The sequence below is a fragment of the Halichoeres trimaculatus genome, unplaced genomic scaffold (assembly GCF_033239565.1).
Source record: "Halichoeres trimaculatus isolate MK-OKI-2021-1 unplaced genomic scaffold, fHalTri1.1 fHalTri1_scaffold_17, whole genome shotgun sequence".
In the NCBI taxonomy this organism is placed as follows: domain Eukaryota; kingdom Metazoa; phylum Chordata; class Actinopteri; order Labriformes; family Labridae; genus Halichoeres; species Halichoeres trimaculatus.
The window spans coordinates 24652201-24671348 of record NW_027437195.1 but is presented as its reverse complement, the minus strand read 5'-3'; the positions used below and the strand labels follow the sequence as shown (position 1 = coordinate 24671348).

General features: G+C 40.0%; 2 protein-coding genes across 3 annotated transcripts in view; one reads left to right on the top strand and one right to left on the bottom strand.

The window, feature by feature from the left end:
* Nucleotides 1-51: 51 nt before the first annotated feature.
* Nucleotides 52-6304, bottom strand: LOC141807038 (lysophosphatidylserine lipase ABHD12-like). Its single transcript, XM_074692801.1, has 13 exons — nucleotides 6118-6304; nucleotides 4755-4899; nucleotides 4528-4630; nucleotides 4227-4346; nucleotides 4049-4079; nucleotides 3919-3964; nucleotides 2830-2959; nucleotides 2685-2722; nucleotides 2513-2592; nucleotides 2287-2369; nucleotides 2105-2183; nucleotides 1892-2025; nucleotides 52-1756 (listed from the first exon to the last, which is right to left on the bottom strand). The coding sequence occupies exons 2-13, from the start codon at nucleotides 4855-4857 to the stop codon at nucleotides 1729-1731; spliced, it is 975 nt and encodes a 324-aa protein (XP_074548902.1). The 5' UTR covers nucleotides 4858-4899; nucleotides 6118-6304; the 3' UTR covers nucleotides 52-1728.
* A 1039-nt stretch (nucleotides 6305-7343) lies between these two features.
* The window catches only part of nin (ninein (GSK3B interacting protein)), a 29027-nt gene continuing 17222 nt past the window's right edge, over nucleotides 7344-19148 (top strand). Inside the window, exons 1-7 of one of the 2 annotated variants that reach the window (XM_074692797.1) lie at nucleotides 7344-7661; nucleotides 11780-11992; nucleotides 12756-12849; nucleotides 15324-15502; nucleotides 17432-17477; nucleotides 17566-17741; nucleotides 18199-18345. In XM_074692797.1, coding sequence (XP_074548898.1) covers nucleotides 11801-11992; nucleotides 12756-12849; nucleotides 15324-15502; nucleotides 17432-17477; nucleotides 17566-17741; nucleotides 18199-18345 — 834 coding nt within the window. In that variant the 5' untranslated portion in view covers nucleotides 7344-7661; nucleotides 11780-11800. Of the gene's footprint in view, nucleotides 7662-11779; nucleotides 11993-12755; nucleotides 12850-15323; nucleotides 15503-17431; nucleotides 17478-17565; nucleotides 17742-18198; nucleotides 18346-19148 lie in introns of those variants that run through there. The other variant, XM_074692798.1, reaches the window with a different exon arrangement.

The following is a 19148-nucleotide window of genomic DNA, read 5'->3' as shown; positions in this document are numbered from 1 at the left end:
CATTCACACGTCACTCAGAGTTATCAGGAACTTAAACTTCAGATCTGCAGGTTTTTTATCATCTGAGACTTTTTATTCTGAAAGCACAAGAGTCAGAGTTAAAAATAGTCTGTTACAGCTTTTTTAGAAACAGCACATGCAGTAAACCAAGCCACTAAAGGGAAAACGGTGCACAAATCTGCTTTTATTTGTTGTTTTTTACTTAGATCAGTTTTCCCATTTACAGTTTGAACACATGAAACCTGATCTTTGAATCCTCTCAGACAGACTGAACGTATTTCTAAGACTGATGCAGAGGGTTTGGTTCAACTTCACCAAACTCCTGTCATCTCTGTGTTCCACAGTAGTTTTGAAATAAAAGCTTATGTGTTACGTGATCTGTGTGATGTTTTTTTTTTTGTTACATAACAGACACATAAGAATTATCCATGGGAGAAATGATCTCTGTTGTAAAACTGAATGAGGTTTTACACAATACAGGAGAAGAGTCAAAGGTAAGAAAAAGCCAAACTCAGGTCAATAATCATGAAAACGAATACGATTGTGCGGCCACTTTCCCCCTTTCTTTTCTCTTCGTTTTTGTCATCTGTACATCCTTATGTTATGGTAATGAAACTACAGTTGGTTCATACAGTAGTGGCTCATTAATCCTGCAATGTTACATACAAAATCCATTTTTCTTGGTATTGCTGATGCTTTTCTGCTCTTAGATTAATTGAGAAAATATTATTTTTGTATTTTCAATATTAGACACAACATCTATCCGTCTGTCCCTGCAACCATTTTTTTGTCAGAACGTTTTATTGCTGACAGATAATAAAATCTTTAAAAAGGATTATCCTGCACAGTAATGTAAGCCACAAGGTTAAAAAAATAAATTCTTGAGAATGAGCAATCGACCCACCAAAATTAGTTAATACTGTCTTAGTTTCCTCTCCCCTCTCTTCTGATTTACGGCACGTCTAGGTCTCCATGACAACACCACGGCAGCTGACAAAGTTTAGTAGTGAGAAGAGAAAAACACAGAGATCTGTGTTTTTCTCTGCTTGAAAACAATTTCTGTGATTAATTTTGTAGTGATAGTGGGCACAGGAGCCTAACTGTCAGACAGAAAAAAGGAACAGAAGAGCAGGAGAAAGCTAAATGGGAGATTGATACAGCCTGAGCTAAATGCTAATTAGCCATTAGCTCAGGCTGTATTACTCTATAACAGTGGCTAAACTCTTTGTGATAATGTTCATTCCAACCCACAGTCAGCAGTTATTCTGCAGTGGTCTGTTCAAACGTGAGAGTCTATCAGCTGATAGCGCTAATTACAGCCGGCTGCTACAACGATTGCCTGATGTTACGATTCAAACGGTAGCGCTACGTTACTGTACTGATAAATACCTTATCTCAGTAAGTTGTATCCAGTAAAAAGTTGTCTTGAACAAAGAAAATTTGTTTTGATCTGATCTCCATTTAATTCCAAAACAAACACACACCTCACTAAAAGTAATTTACGACAGTGTACGGAGACTCCGGGCCACAAGGTGGCGAGGGAGTGCAATCAAAAAAATACCCTCTTCATAGCATCTTTAACTCGCAAACAAAAAACAGAAGATAAAAAAAACTGCCACCCAGACTTTTCCCATCGCCCCCTCATTTTTTCTACAAAATGGCTTTTACTTTGTCAGATTTTCAACTTTGAAGTTGAAGTTTAATCTTCTCTGGAGGACTGAGAGACAATCACTGGCTTGCGTTTTGTAGAAATTTCCTGAAACCGAAACAGACAAACAGTCACACTTGTGTCACATAATCATTCATTTACCACATTTTTTTTTAACTCTAAGCTGGATCATTCGTTTTTCCTAGTTTTCATTCTGTCTGATGTAGTTTAGACTGAACTTACCTGACCGCGTTTGTCAGATCAGGATCTAAGTAGATGTTGTTGTGGGAGAATCCAAGCTTTGCGCTGTAGGAGATCATTTCAACCTTAACAGCCGAGTTGTGTTTTTCCTTTGTCTGGAGTGAAATCTGGTACAGCTGAAGACAGAAGATTCAAAGTCACTCAGAAAGGATTAGAAAAATTCTGCAAGGACATTACTTCAAACGTCAGCCATACCTTCAGACCCATGTGATAGGGAACAATGTTGTCATCCTCAGCGTGCAGAACAAGAAGTGGACTGGTCGCTGTCTCTAAACTGTGCAGGTTTGAAGAAAATATAAATTCATAGCCAGATGAGGATGTCATTAACTGAATATTTTAATTATTACAGTCAGTCAAGATGACAGAAGTGTGCTTACTTCTCATCGTTAGCAAACACAATGTTGTTCTTTTCCATAATGTGCTGAACCAAGCTCTCAAATCCTGGAAGGAACATGTAAATCTGAAAGGAACGCAGGGAAAGAGTTGCAATTAATGACACAAAAATTGTAAGGATAAAACACTGAGGAGGACATTTCAAAGATAGCTTTAAGCTTGAATGCATTTGTTTTGGGTTGCTTCTGAAAAGGAATAAATTCCTCTCACCTGAGCCAGAGGATGGTTGCGTACAACTTCTCCAATTCGTGTGTACGGAGCTTCAAGTATTACAGCATCAACATGTGACCCTGGTGTAAGACAAAATGACAAAATAAAGGCCACATTGCAAATTTCCTGTGTCTGAAATGATTATGCAGTGCTTAAACAGAGTTGAACTCACCTTGCTTTTGTAGTTTCACCACAGTATTTGTTGCCACACTGCAAGAAAACAAACAGTCATATGTACTAACTTCTTACTGGATTTTTTTTAAATTAATGCCATGGACAGACGTGTTACTGGTCAGAGCATGTGGAAACAAACGAACCCTGAGCCGAGCGAGTGTCCCCACAGACAGACCAGTCCCCCTCTGCTGTGTTTCTTTACCCACTGGTGCAGGTAGAGGGCGTCACTGGTCAGTCCAGCTTCACTCGGCTCCCCGGTGGAGTCTCCAAAACCTTGTGAAAAAGCACATTAAGCTGCTGTAGCATGGCATGTGATATGGTGTGTACAGAGATTATAAGATCTATGGTGGAAGGCCTAGGGATGGGTACCTTTCCCATTTGAAACGATTAATACCGATGCCTGGTGCCTGGTGATCGGTACTGAAACTCAACAGTTCCCATTTTCGGTACGTTTTTGTGTTTATGTGGTGAAAAGTACCAATTTGTATAATATCAAACTATAAAAGTTTTTCAATTTAACATATTCATTCTCAATACATAACTTTGCAATGCTTTAGGTTTTATCTGAATCACTACCCGGTACTTTTGACAGAATTTGCTCGGTGCCTATAAAAGTACCTAGTTCAGTACTCGTCCCTTGAAAGACCTTTATTTTCTTTACAAACAAGGCAGCTCTCTTAAAAAATTCAAATAACTAAGGATTTCTATACCCATTAGACTGCTGAAAAGAGTAGTAAGTTATTTTAAAACCTCTGAAAAATAAATAACAAATAAAGTTGTTCCCTCCAGGCTTAAACTGACAGAATCAGCTTTTCCTACTCTTGGTTTATTTGCAGTTTTTCCTGCAGAACTCGTTAGCTGCATGTCACAATGACGAGGAAACATTCTTTGAATTTGTCCATAAATCAAGCAGCTTAACTGATGTGTGATTTCAAAATAAAAGCACCCTCGTGGTATAAAGTATATGAATGCAACTCAAACAAATCCTCTTTTGGAAATAAGGTAATTATTGTATCTGCAACCATTAAAAACAGTAAGAACAGAAATCTGAAAACACTATTCAAAGATTCTAGGGGGACATTTCTCATAATCTTTGCTGCTGGTGCCTTTAGGGGTGCAGAAAAGAAGATAAACAGTTTTAGAGCAAAGGTGTTTTGGGTCACAAGCTTTTTAAATCAGGAGATAAATTGTGAAAATTTCATTAAATTTAAAGGGGAGAATTCGCCTCTTACCTCTGTAGTCTAAAGATAAGACATGAAACCCTGCAGCACTTAAAATCTGCAACACATAAAATAATAAATGTAAGCATTGCTCAAAGTCAAACTGTTTTTCAGAAATGAATGTACTTTATTGAAACCGTACCTTCACCAGCTCCACCCTGTGATGTATGGCTCTGCAGGAACAACACAAGAATGAATACAAACAAACAAGTGGCTCATTTACCCTGACTCACAACCTCCTCAGTGCATTGTGCCTTTGATACCCTCTAGACTCCATTAGGGCCAATTCAAGGGCCTCTACTCTGCAGCTCTCATCCCACCTGGTTCCTAAGTTCCCATGGAGATAGATAATAACAGGACTGCCGTCTCCCAGGGTCTCCCAGTACCACTCAGGGCTTCTCCCCACGGCCTTATCCCATTGGCTGACAGGGAGCGTATGCCTGAGGGAGACAAAGACAGGGAGCAAGAGATAAGTGGCACAAACAAAAACGTCTGTGTCTGAAGATACGGTAGGTTTTGTGCAACAGAAATAACAAGAGCGATGTATACCAAACATGTGCTCATAGTATTCTCAAGTATTTATCCATGAACTGGACAACACAGGAAGACCAAATGACCTACCATACACCCACTGAGACGCCGTCCTCTGTGTTGAGGTAGAAGTTGCACGTGTGGTTTAGAACATCTTCAGGTTTGCGCAGATCTACAAACAATGGAAACCTCACTGCAGCCAACAAGAGCACAAGAGGTAAGAGAGATTTTTTTAAAGAGTTAGAAATCCATATAAAAAATACAAAAATACTGATCTTACATGTAGTGAAGCTGCAGACTGCAAAGACGCTACTTACATAGATGGGAATATATGATATGGCCCAGTATCCAGGGGAACAGGTAGAGAATGACAGGCACTGAAGCATATGCAGTGATCAGATACGCCAAAGCTCTCTTCATTTCAGCTGCAGGTTGGATTATTTTCCCTCAGCTGAACAAAATCTGCAATCGAGACGGATGATAAAAGTTCTTTTACTCTTGCGAAGCTGTGAGACAACAGTACAGAGCTCTCTGACAGAGAAAAGAGGTCAACGTTCATCTGAGACTAATCCAGTCCTCTGCTGCCATTGGTTTACATCAAATGCAGCTATTCAGACATGTCATAAAGGAGATACTGTGTAAGGCAACATAGAAGTAGGAAGCATGTTCATGTTAAAGCAGTTTAAGACTGACTATGTGTTAAAAATCCTTAAAAATGTCACCTTTAAAATAAATGTGCACACACACACACACACGGGCACACACACACATCTATTCTATCACATGCATGTTAAAATTGTCCATGAAACAATCAAAATAATCACATAAGCCGTAAAAGTGTGGACATTGATGGTGAAAAACACCTGAAATAGTTTGTTTATCTGAAGCGAGGGCAAACTACAACAGGTGCACAACTACTTCCGGTTACACCACTTCAAAACAAAAGTATTCTCTTGTATTTTGTGTGTAACTTTACTTGGCTAAGGACTACAGATGTAATCAGCTAATATCTACCTCTGGAACAGCTAAATAGTTGCACTCTGTCCCTTTCAAAATAAACTAATAAATAAAAATGAGTCTAAGAAGTAGTCAAGTGACAGGAAGTAATAATTTTTTGTAGAATAGAAAACAAAGAGCAGCAGCTTTCTTGGGTAGACAGGGACACAAGTGCATCAAATAAACTTGACATGAGAAGAACAGACATTTTATTTTGAAATATACTGTCCCACTGAAACAACTTCCGGGTGCACTTCTAAACATATTTGGCACCCATATTCAGAAAACATGCATACTTGTGCATCCAGATGACAGCACATTACATATTACCAATTAAACATATATGTGCACACTTTCATACTCTATATGCTCATGTGTATTATGAACATAAGCACATAAAAGAAACATACATACTGCCTTTACTTCGCTTAGAAATATTCTGCTTAAACGTGAAGCATATTACTCTCCAGTTGAGATGCATTCAGGTAAAACCAGAAAAACAGTTTCACGACATGACCTGTAAGAATTAATAATGAATACCCACGAATGGGTTTTATTAATGCGTTATTAGTATCCATATAATTAATTGATAACGAAGTTTTCAGTGAATAGCGTTCAGTATGATTGCCCACATATTTTATTTCCTCAATCAATGGGATTAACACGTTCAAGGGAAAACCTTACCTTAAATGCAAAGAATGAACTCGATTTCAGCCCGACTAACAGGAAACTTTTCGGTTTCTAGCTGGCATCATATTAGTCCATTTGTTGGCAGACAATGACAGAGTGCAGTGTACCTGCGCAATATTTGGACCGATTGCTGCTGTGTAGCTTAGCTCATCTGTCCTTAGCTGGAGACCGGGCACTACACCGGAACATAACAGAGGAGAGTCAGGTGTGGGCGGGGCTGCACTGACGTAAGCCGGGGGGTTGGAACAGCACCATCTGCTGGACAGCATTAAGAAGTACAACTATCTGGACCCAACCAGTTGAACTTTTGACTTTGCATTACCATTTTTTTTTCTTCATTGTCCTACTAATTCACGCACAGTTCACATATAGATGTGGGCTTAATTGTCTATATTTTTTCTAGCTATCTCACTGTATTACAATGCAATATGTACATATCTTGAACTGCAGTGGATCAGGGCCCATAGCCAGTATTAAGAAGGGCCACTAAAATTAACGGTTGTTTTTTTGTTTTGTTTTTTTTGAAAGATTGGCCAGTACTGAATTAATAAATAAAAAAAATATATATATTAATAACATACAAATATTAAAATAGGATCTTTTTTAGGTAGTGTTAAAAGTTTTTTTGTTTGTTTGTGTGTTTTTTTTTTTTTTTTTTTTTTTTTTTAAATGTCAACTCTGACCTTATTCTTTCAAAACTTAAATAAGGGAAATCCAAAGTCATGATTCTGATTCTTTTTTTGAAGTTTTTTTTCTTTGTGCTCATTGAATAAAGTCAAAACTAAGTTTTTTCCCCAAGAATGCTGGCATTAAAATCACATCTCAGATTTATTTTCGCGAAAAATAGGGGGAAAAAGTCAGAATTTTCTTAACAAAAGTCCAAACTCTGGCTATTTTTTAAATATAGAAAGCTAAAGGAAAGATGGAAGAAATGACATCATCAATGGTTATCAATGGTCTCAATCCTCTTTCGTACTTAGAACTTGATCTTGAATATCATCAAAACTGCTTTTTTTTACCCTAAAATCAGTATCCTTCAAAACTGGGACTTATTATTTGAGCAAATCCAAATTTCATTTTGGGTGAACTGGGTGCATTGCATCCCCTAAGTTTTTAGCTGTAATACAAGGGACGGTTCGTTGTCCACCAAAGTAGGGAGATGTGCCGCTTTTGGTCCACAGGGGGCCGGACTGTGTCCGGACAGTCTGACGCAGCTCCTGGTCACCGCCTCTTCCTCTCTCAGACACTTTTCAAAAATCCGCTACAGGAGCCAGAAGAGGATGATACACAACAGACGGCACACAGCAAAGCAGCAGCAACAGCAGCCAAATCTGTAAAACTTCAAACTTTCTTCTGCTGTTTGAATTTACAAAACCCCTCAAACTACCAGCTTCTGTCCATCTAAAGGAATCTGAGAGGAACCACGACGAGACAGCGGGGGAAATGTTCAGTAGTGAAAGTTCATTTTAACAACCTGCTTTGACCACCAAATATCAGCTGGAAAAGGAGCCAAGTTTCATCCAGGTTCAGAGACTTTGGTGAGTGTTTAAAGTGTATAAAATTTGAGTTCAAAGATTTTGAATTCCGCTGTTTTTCTGCGGTTGTTCGACAGAGATTGAAACATTTTGGATGTCACATTCACGTGGTGTCAAGATGATCGGAAAAACGAACTTCCCCCTTGAAAAAATAACGCAAATGCGTCTCCGAATTAGGTCCTCAATGCGGTTTTCATTTGCATTACTTTTTAGCGATACTGCTGAGTTAAAGTTGTTCGTTTTTAACCTTCAAGTGACTCAAGAAATGCGCAGTTTTCAGCGTCCATTTCTTTTGTTATTGTACGAATACACTTAGGGAACACATCGAAATCGAAAGAACTACGAGGGGAACGGGACAATCCGAGCAGCAACTGAAGGCAGCGTTAGCCTGGTTAGCTTATTCCATCACTATCCTCTAAAATCGTCCTTTGACCAACCTGCCTCAATTGTTTTGCTGCTTTAGAAGTGGTTATCTTTTTCACCAGACCCATGAACAACTTTAAAGTTATATTTAGTCACATTTTAAACAGTTTTATTGCTGGGTGTATACGTAGTAATACAATATTAAACAGAGATGCTACAAAGGCTTTGCTTAGAGACGATGAACGCATTTTTGACTCCTCTTGTCCTGTAGACTGACAGTTGGTTTGAAAGTCCGTTTAAGGTTTTAATTTTACGAAACAACTGTCATAGTTTTTAGAATTGTGTTTGCTCTCTGTAGCACAAACATGTACATTTATCCTTCAGTTTCATCAGAGGTGCTCATAAAAGGCTTTGACTTAGATTTTATTGCATGAAAATAATAGCTATGGACGATTGACAAACTGACAAAATATTTTTTTACTCCATATGAGTTAAAATTGTAATAAAAATGTGAAATCATCTAAGAAAATCTCTCCAAAACACCCAAAATTTTACTTTTTAAATTTTTTTTAACATTGTTCAGAAATAGTTTGCTTCTTCAGTGAGTTGGTGACGCCTTGTCTCATAGATATGATGATATTGTATTGTTGTTGACTGAATTGGACAGCAGTTTTTTCTGTATCATCCTCCCTCATCAGATCTTACTACAGGCTTTTTACCAGGGTGTGTACAGACTGAATTCTGCTAATGATTTGCACCTCAGTATAAGTTATTGCTGGTCTGGTGTGAAGGATTAACCTCTTTCTTGTGACCTGGTCTTGAGTGATTCTTTGGCCGCAGCAGCAGCTGTCAAACCCCAGCCGCCGTGATCCTCCTTGTCAAACATGAGGGCTGCTGGGATAATTGGCTCAGAGGCTGCTTGGTGCCTAGATCAATGCAACAGCATGAGCAAAGTGCTTTGAGGTTGATCTCTTATACACTTTCAGATTTTACTTTCAATTTCTCCAACTTTTCCAAAGCTTCCATTGTGCTGAGCAATGATTTTCCTACATTTCATATGTGGCTCGTATGTGCAGATGCAGAATACTGATTTGGTTTTGTCCCCATTGTTGTTGGGTGAATGGGTACCCCGAGTCTGTGGGGTGTGGGGGACACCTGGCTGGGGTGCTTGATGATCTCTCGAGGAGCAGCTGGAAACGCAGGGGTCAGGAGGCTCTTTGTGTTGACTCACATAGGGAAGTTTTGTTCCAGCGGATCGAGCGATATGCTTTTTTATCCTGAACTTCACCTCAAAGCCCAAAACAAAGCAGAATACTCACGTTGGAGCAAATTTACAAGTTATAAAATGACTGTCGGCATGGTTTTGCTCTCATTTCCCATGTCTGACAGCTTACATGATGTATGATATTTCCAAAACAATTTTTTAAGTCACTTAGATCCCAAACTAGAACAAAAGCCAGTTTTCAGAATAGGCATCTCTATGTTTTTTCCAGTGAAATCGTCAAATATTGGTTGATTTGACTGATTTAAAATGTTTTGAAAATGAGATGATTTATTTAAAGCTCCTCCGAGGAACTTTTAGTTTGTGTGAATAACCACCACAAAGGAATAATGCATCGTGTTGCTTTTGTTTTCATTTGATTTTGTTGGTCATAAAGCGGCATCACTATGATTTTCAGTGTGTTTTAGTACAAATAAAAACATCCACACAGGAGCTTTAAAGTTATCAGAAAAAAAAAAATTATTTGATTTATTAAATTATCTGTAACAGCCCTCCTTTTATGTGTTTCATGGTGCGTAAAGTATTTGTAAGTCTAATAGAAGTTGCTTCTCCATTTCTATTTCCGGTCATGTTGACTTACATGACCAACATTTCCCTGTGTTAAGCCTCTGGCGGCTGACCTGTGCACCTGCGTATGCAAGTTATGTCATTTGGGGTTACAAAAAAGCCCAGCGCTCTGTCTGGCAGTTCTCATTGTTTTTTAATCTGAGCAGTGGCATCTTCGTCCACGTCTCTGTAACCAATGCTGCCAATCAGTTAATATCGGCTCAAGGCTTTGTTGTGACCTTCCCAAGTAGTCCCTGGCTGCTTTCTTCTTTTGGTTCACTGCCACTCTGGCGAACCGTCCTTGGTCTTCCAATGCAAACTCCAAAAAAAAGGAGTGAAACTTTTAACATGCTTGTGTTTGTTTTCTAGCTTAACTCAATCAAACATCCTTAAATTCTGATGTTAAAAACAATGAAAAATTACTTTAATGTGTTTTAATTACGCCAGCCTGTGTGCACAAGGTGAAATTTCCCTTTCACATACTCCTCGGATTAAATCGCACAAGCCATGAAGCATCCCTGCTAAAACCATTAAAAACAGAGTCAGAGGCGGTCTCAGACTTGGCCACATCTATCAATTTACCTGATTGTCTAATCTTTCTAATTGGATTAGCCAAAGCCTCCGCCGCAAATGTCGCAGGAGCAGTGTGCTGCTGCTCTGTCACTCTGTGACGCTGTTCTGATGGATGTTTCTAGCATGTTTGTGAGTATCTTTCAAAGGGGCTTTTTTTCAGCTCGGGCCCCTTTTCTTTGATAGTCTGAATGACTATAGGGGTCCAAAAGTTTTGGGATTGCTGCGGTCGATTCTTTCAGCCGGAAGATGAACTGCTTTCTCTGCTACGTAATCTTTCAGGGAAAGGGTGCCTGATCTAAAAACCTCCCTGAAAGTGGCTGTTGGGCCTCTGATGGGCTCAGATTGTTTCATTTAGTTTCTATCATCTGTGTAGAAAGGATCTCGACAGAGATGGATCATTTTGTGAAGGTAAGATCCTTTTTTATGAACAACTTCCATGCTACTTTGGAGTATGAAGCTTTCAATAACCCACAAATTTAGTCTTAACTCAATTCCCACATTCATAGTCAGTTTCCTGATAGTCACATAGACGTGTTGCTTTCAGTGTTTACACTACACTCAGCGGTGAACAAGGTGAACCAAAATGAATAGTTTATTTGCTAAATACAGTGCTTAGCACATGATTCATAGAGGTAATGAGGAGTTTTTGTCAGTAAATATGTATGACTGTTGTTTGGTAAATGGAAAGATGCGTGGGGCATGCTATAATACACCTGGGAGCCTGGCCATGTACTCTCAGGTGCAGTGAAACTCCGCCCACAGGCAACCGAAAGAGACAGCAAAAAGGGAGCGACACAGCAGACTCCACACTAGTCCAAGCTGCTTGACCACTACGCCAAACTGGTGCCCAACAATTTTTGTTTTATGTTGTGAATCTTCAAATCAAACCCTTCAAAATACAAAAAGTCACTGTAAATCAACTAACCTGAAATGCACTGATCTTTTTCTTTTACAACCAGGTTTTATCACGCAGGAATCCTCTGTATAATGTTGTTAGACACTTGAAAACAACAATCTGAGCTTTTCAGCCGCCAAAACAATTACCTTTAGTGGACTTAAACTGATCCGATGCATTTACTTTCAGGGATTACGACGCAGACACGGTGTGGCCTTTGTCTTGGCAACAATCTGCTGGATCAGACCCAAAACTTTTTCTACAGATTATCGATTTAGACTTGTAAATAAGTCAGAAAATTCGCAATTATCTGCAGCTTCATGTTTAAGAAATACTTAATACTTTCAACATGATGGTGAAGTTGCAGATTATTCCGGCAAATTAAGATTTTGCCATCTCTCTGTATATCTGTTAACTAATGAAAGTGAGATTAAATGGGTATTTTTCTGTCCTGTCTTTCAGGGCAGGCTGCTGTCCAGTGGGATGGATGACGGCCAAGAGCAGGACCAGTACGAGGAGCGCCTGAAAGAAGTTTTTAACAGTTTCGATGCTAGCGGTTCGGGCTCATTGTGCCCAGAGGAACTCTCTGAACTCTGTCTGTCTTTGCACCTGGATGATGCCACACCAGCTCTCTTTCACACGCTGCTGCAGGATCAGGACCGCCTCACTGCCAGGGTGAGATGATCCTCTGCTCGTGATGATTATTCTGTTTTAGTGTGCAGCTTTTTTGATCAGACAGTGAGAGTGGTGTCTGGTCTTGAAGGGTCCTCTGCGTCCTGTGAATGGGCAGACGCCTAAGCTCTCAGGTCTTTATATTTTCGGTGCTTTGTTTGCCGTCATGTTGAGGACAAAATGTGGCTGATCACAGGTGTCTGACACCAAGACAACCAAGCAGGCTAATCACCATTCAAAGATGCATTTCTCTGAGGATGCTCAATGTGGAAACGCACAAAATCAAGAGGACACTGCTCTAACTGCATCCTCTGTCTGCTGAATGTTGCTCTTATCTTCCTCTGATGTACAGCTGAAGGACGAGACATGTGCCTTACTCCTTCCCTCCACACTTTTTGTATTTGTCTATAAGCGTGTGGACAGACGGATGTCTTTTGTTTTGCATGTGGGCGGGTAAAAGTTTGCAGAGGCCCAGGGAACTGATTGCAGACTCATGGCATCCAACAAAAAGTGAAAAAAGAAACCCCCCATGTAAAGCCGGCAGCCGCCAGCCTCCGCACACAAAGAAAATCAGCATATTCAGGGTTAGCAGCTGTTGATTCTTGGAGTGTGACCTCCAGGGACACCCAGCCTCCACCCTGACACAGAAAATTACATCAAGTCTGAGGAATCTCATGGGCTGTTTTCACTGTGCTCACATACTGAGCATTGCATGAATCTTTTCACGTTCATGTAAGATTATATCTTTTTATCTCTTATGTTGCAGGTTGACTTTGACCAGTTCAAGAACGCACTGATTCTGGTTTTGTCGTCTAACACTGAGCCTCCGCCCGCAGAAACAGAGACCCCATTAAAGCCAGGTAAAGTCCAGGTTTATTTATTGTATGTTTACGGGATTATTTCTCTGTTTGAAATCTATTACTCACATTTTCAGTAGGGATGCACCGACATGAAAGTTTTGGCTGATACCGATATTGATATTAATATTGTTGTTATGGCCAATAACAGATACTTATATTGGTATAAAACAAACAAACAAAAAAAAAACAATCTGAGATGATGTGTCGAGGTAGTTCAGAGAGAAAGAGTGGCGCTAGCATGAGAAAAAACGACCATGGAGAGGATCAAAGGATGTAGCGCCCAAGATGAGAGAAGCAGCCAATGAGTAAATATCAGCCGACACCTGTTCGCTAAAAAATGACCAACATCGGCTGATACTGATATTGATACCGATATATCGTGCATCCCTAGTTGTTTCTCAGTTTGAAATCTATTTTCAGGCTGAAATAATTTCAGACAATGCACATTAATTTTTGCATAGTGAAGGATATTTGTGCTTTTCCTTTTAAAAAGCAAAAGGCTCAAATCTTTATTTAGCAGCTGTACAAACGTCTGTCAAGTATTTCCTTTTTTTTTTTTTTTTTTACTTTATTAATAGACATGCTCCGATCAATCGGCCAATTTTGGGGGATCGTTGATTTGTGATTGGTGATGGGTGATCGGCCCATTCCATGAAACTGATCTTGTATACCTCTGGGAAGGTCTAACAGCCAGCCATTGTTGCTTTTTGCTCTGAGACTTAAAACTCAGAACACTTTATTGGTTGTTTAAGTTGAAACATGAAGATTTTATTGCTTCACATTAGAGCCCGACCGATATGGGATTTTAGGGGCCGATGCCAATACTGATACCCGGGGGCAAAAAAAAGCTGATATCCAATATATAGGCTGATATATATAATAAATTAATTGATATACACAGGATATATACTGTATATAATCACAAATCATTATAATACCCAAATGATTCAAGACAGAGACAGAACACTATTAGATTAAAACAAGGAACTTAAATTATAAAACTGTCAACATAAGAACTGTAGTGTAAACCAATGATAAATAAGAACAGCTGTAAACACAATAATAAATAAAGAAGTCAAACTCTAAACACAGGAAGTATAAAAAAAGTTAAAAATGTAAACACACAATGAGCAACTTACACAACGTTAAAAAGCCGTAATATACTCTTACATTAGATGATGGTGGACGTGTGAATTAACAGTACCATTTATCTCTGTTTATCTCACAAAAAAGCAACCAACACGATGTTAAAACGTCATTCTATAGTCTTACATTAGATAATGGTGGACGAAGGGGGCGGGCACTCGGGCAGTGTGCAGCCCAACACACAGACAAACAGGAGCAGGAGTGACAGAATCTCTGTGGAGCAAAAATTTTTATAATCGGCTACATTTTGGCCGATGTTGATTAATTGGTGACAGGAATAATCGGCGCGATTAATCACATGTATTGTTCAATGATTTTCATTAAAATAAGATTGGAACATTGAAGGTATATGCTGTCACTTATAAAAACAAACTAACAAAAAATCTGTATCAGCAGGTCAGGCTTTTTAAAGACATGAAAATTGTGATCGGTGCACCCCTTTTTATTAACAAAAGAATTGGACAGATGTTGAAGCATCCTGGTTTATACAGCTGCACTGACTTGATGAAGCACGTGTTGGCAGTGTGCTTTCATTGCTAACAAATCCCACTTACTCTTTGCTCGCTCTTATTCCGTGCTTGTTTCATCGCTTCGTCACGTTGCACCATTCACGAAACCCTAAATATGGCGTGACGTTTAAGAACACTGAGGTTCCCCTTTAAGATGAGGCTCTTTTGGATGCGTGCTGTGCTCACAGGAAATGAAGTCAGCATCGAGCCCCGTCATGAGCCTGTTCTGTATTCAGAGTCAGTCTTGGTTTAATTTTGAACTTAAAGGTGGCCTATCCTATTTAACGAGTCAACCAAGCAGAGAGGGTGACATGTGAAGACTGGATGTGTGAGCGGCCCCCCTGCTGACTCAGCTGTAAATCTACATACAGAGGCACAGAGCCAAAAGCACAGGCTCTAAGCCAATTAGCCCACAGCTCCACTGTTTGCACCGTCATGATTTGCACCCTTTAACTGGAGGATTGTTTTAATAGATATAGGTAACACAGAGCTGATTTCTACGTCTTTTTGTCTTTCTTTACATCTCATTGTTACAAAAGATTTTATGTCTACAAGTCCTGCAGTGTTCCAGGTGATTTCTTTGAAGTTTCTCTGCAGTTTGCAGCTGAAACACTGTTGACCTTTAGTTCAGTGCCTATTTCATTTTAACAGATATGACTTGGTGACTTTGAGAGATATGCTGTCACCACATTTGCAGAAGTTTTAAGTTTTGAGGAAGTATTACCTGCTGTGACTATCAGTCATTTATTGTTTTCTATTTTCAAACAGGAGCATGTGATGATGACTCTGCCGGCCTAACTTGTTATTGTGCTTCCTCAGACTCTCCAGAGATCCAGCCAAAGTTTGTAAAAGGCAGTAAACGCTACGGCCGCCGCACCACGCCAGAGATCATCGAGCCATTTCCCGGCACGTCTGAAGCCAGGAGCGCACAGGGGGTTGAGGAAGAGGAGGAGGACCCTGAAGACGGCGATGACTCCGCCGTCCCAAGGAAGCGTGAGGTAAACGGCTAGGAATGGCGCTGTTTCTCAGCAGCGCTTCAAAAATCCGGACACTCGGAGGCCGTCCTTATCTCCTCCTGTCCTCGCTCGAACTGTTTTCCCTCCGCAGCTTCAGACCAACAGCGAGGTGATATTCTTAGATAATCAGCTTAGCGGCATTCATGACAGGTCCTGAAATGTGAAAGAGACTCCGTACAAGGTTCCCTGTTTGTTGTGTAACACTACAGCAGTGCCTGTAAATAACACAGCCAGTATAATTACTGTTTGACAAGCCTCCAGTAACCAAGATGTCACAGTGTCGTCACTTTGACGTTTCATTATGGGTTGTGCTTTTCTCTGCTTAAAACCTGCAGAAGGTTCTTGCTTTTGTTTTCACAGAGCAACAGTGTTTTGGAAACTTTTAGTATCATTTGTTTGTCCAGTGGGTGTCATTTGACCCCTATTAAAAGTTATTTCCCTCACTATGGAATAGACAAAGTTTTCTTAAATCTTGCGCATCCACAGCTTGGGGAATTCCAAGGACAGCTCCAAGAGCTTCTTAAGATCTTTTTTTCTACGTAGTTGTAAGCCTGTGTTGTTTATTGGAGGATTAAAAGAACTTAATTGTCTACTAATTTAATTATTGTAGTGTATGGACTCTATCCAGTAAAAAAGCTTAGGATTTCCCAAGTTCAGCAGCAAAGTAAGAACCTGCAGATACTCGTTTGTATCTTTGGGTTTTATGGGCAATGTGCTGTCAATTTTGTGAGATGAATGTAATATTCGATTTTTTATCTCATTGCTTTGTTATAAAACATGAGAAATTCTACTTCTCAGATAGAGAAAATATGATATAGAGCATTGCCTTCATAAAAAGGCATGGTACCCTCAGGTGTTACTTTTGAGGATTTATGATTGTCCCTGTTTAAGGGCTCAGATGCTATATTTTAGAGTCAAAAATAGATGAAGATACTTCTTTAGGAGCTTATGATTGGCTTCAAGCTGCAGCTTTAAGACAGCAGCTCAAATATGCAAGCATAGGCGTCATCCAGCACAATAAATCACAACAAACTGCGGTTTAATGCCGGCCCGTTCAGCTTGTGCACGGATGGATGTGTTAATATTCTGAGTATTGTCTGAGCTCCACCAGGACAAACACTACCGGAGACACTGAAGCGAAGCGTGTCTCAGTATTGACTAATGCAAGGCCACAACAAAGCTACACGTCCGGCTTGCAGACCAGCAGATGGGGAGGGGTCAAGGGGCTCTGCGGCAGAGACTGCAGGCCTGGTGCTGTGTGAGGAGGAGGGTGCAGGACTGTGACAGAGGAACAATGAGCCTCAGCACCCCCACACTCCTGGATGCCTATGCACTGCGTATCAAAACGCAGCTCGCAGAACCCCATCTGTTCCCTCATTCCCTCTCTGTTTGCCTCCTGAACAATAGGCGGTCACGCTGGGAGGGGGTCATAGCACACTGGGTCACAGAAACAAATAGTAAACCCCTCCTCCTTCCATATTACTTCACATTATTGTGAACTTAGTCTAAATTTGAGGGGTTTATTTCTAAAAAAGTGAACAAAAAAATGGCTGCAACTCTTGTTTTCTTCAAGATCTTTGTCCTTCAGCATTGATGAAAGTCTCTGAATTGTACTTCCTGGAGGGAAACTCTCAATTCAAACTGAATACAGAAAAGTGTCTGTTACTAACTTTTTTTGTCCATAACCGCTGGTTTATGATAAGCCCGAAGACCAGCCCAACCGCTGTCATCACAAAAGCTCTCTTGTGTGTTTTGTCAGTTGCTCCAACCTCCTTTGCCCCAAAGTTTGAACACCTGACTGCTACATGATAAGCCTGCAGAAATATTTTGATGATTTTAGGGCAAGATACTAGTTTTTAATGAAGGCCAGCCTCTGTGTGATGTTAATGTTTGTGTGTTTGTCTCTAACAGCGCTGGATCACTCACGAAACAAGCACAGAGGAGTACGAAGCAGAAGGTAAGCCACTCTTTCAGCACAGTACTTTTAGGTTATTGAGTTTGATATGTTTGTTTCTGAAAAATGATGTCTTGTTTTGCACATGTAGGCCAGCTGCATCTCTGGAACCCGGACGAACCGAGCACACCTCGAGGAGCTGGTGCTCCTCTGTCGAGCTGCTTTGAGGAGAGACTGCATGAGGCCTGTGAGGAGCTGGAGATATCGTGGGACGGGTGTGCCGATCACTCTGAACTCCTCACTCTTTGTGAACACCTAGGCCTTGAGGTGAGGAGGGACAGCTTTACGCATCCAGTCTGCATATAGCCAAATGGGCATTATGCTTTAGCCTCCCCTGCTCCCCCTGCAAGCCTCTCATCTTCCACCTCCACCTCCACCTCAGCTCCATCTTTTATGCTGTGCCTGATTTATCAGTGTCATATGCATTCTCACTGATACACGCTTTGTTCTGTACCCTGGGGCCCTTTTCTGCTGTTCTCCCCATGGCTTTGCATGCATTTACATGAAAGAGTGGGGAGGTGTGCTCTACCTTCCTTAGGCTTTGGCATCCCACATAGGCACATGGAAGGGCAGGGAGCTCTCAGAACAGAGCCATACCGCCAAATTTAACTTATTGCATCCAAATAATTATTTTATTTTTAGATCTCCTTTTCTGAGAGTAATGAAATGTTAAAAATCTCTTACAGTCTGTGATGCTCCTTCTAAAAACAACCTCTTGTTTCAGGTTCATGTGGATGTGCTGCAGAGTCTAACTGGCGATGGAGTGATGAATGTTCAGGAGTTTGTTTCCAGGGTGGTAAACCACAACAAGCCGCCAACACCATCCGCCTCCACGCCTTATAGACAGCTAAAGCGACACCACTCCACTCAGGTACGCCACCTGTTGATGCCTCTCTTATTCCCTTACTATATTTATTTATTTATTCTATAAGAGCTTTATAAGAATTGCATAATAATGAAGAATTCTAGAATGTTATCAGAATTCTAAGATGATATCAAAGTTCTAGAAATGTAACAGACTTCTAGAGTGTTACCAAGTTCTGGAACTTCAGAAATCAGAATGTCACCAAAGTTCTGGAACTTAATGAGAGTTCCAGAATGTTATCAAATGTTACTATATAAATGTTACTATGTTTCTGGAATGAAACCAGAATTCTAGAGTGTTTCCAAAGTTCTTGAACTTAACAAGAAGTCCAGGAAGTTACTCCTGTAACGGAAGTCCTGTAACTTTATTAGAATCCTAAAATGTTACCAGAATTTTAGATTCTTACCAAAGTGCTGGACCTAAACAAAAAATCTAGAATGTTAAGAAGTTGAAAAAAAAACGTTGAATTGATAAGAATTCCAGAATGACACCAAAGTCCTTGAACTCTGTAAGAAGTCTAAAATGTCACCAAAACTCTGGAATTTTTATGAGAATTCCAGAATGGTACCAGAATTCCAAAATGTTACCAAAGTTCTGGATCAATACAAGTATTCCACAATGTTACCAAAGTTCTGGAACTTCATGGGAACTTCAATATGTTATCAGAATTCTAGAATGTTACTAAAGTTTTGGGACTTAATAATAATTCCAAAATTACAAAGAATTCTAGAATGTTATCAGAAATGTTGAATGTTCACAGAATTCTGGAACGCTACCCTTACTCAAAAATATTAAAAGAATTTTAGAAT

Coding starts and splice junctions, on each gene's coding strand:
- LOC141807038 (XM_074692801.1), bottom strand. CDS start 4,857: ATGAAGAGAGCTTTGGCGTATCTGATCACTGCATATGCTTCAGTGCCT. Junction 2,960..3,918: donor CTTATCTTTAGACTACAGAG/GTAAGAGGCGAA, acceptor CTTTTTCACAAG/GTTTTGGAGACTCCACCGGG. Junction 2,184..2,286: donor GTGTTTGCTAACGATGAGAA/GTAAGCACACTT, acceptor AAACCTGCACAG/TTTAGAGACAGCGACCAGTC.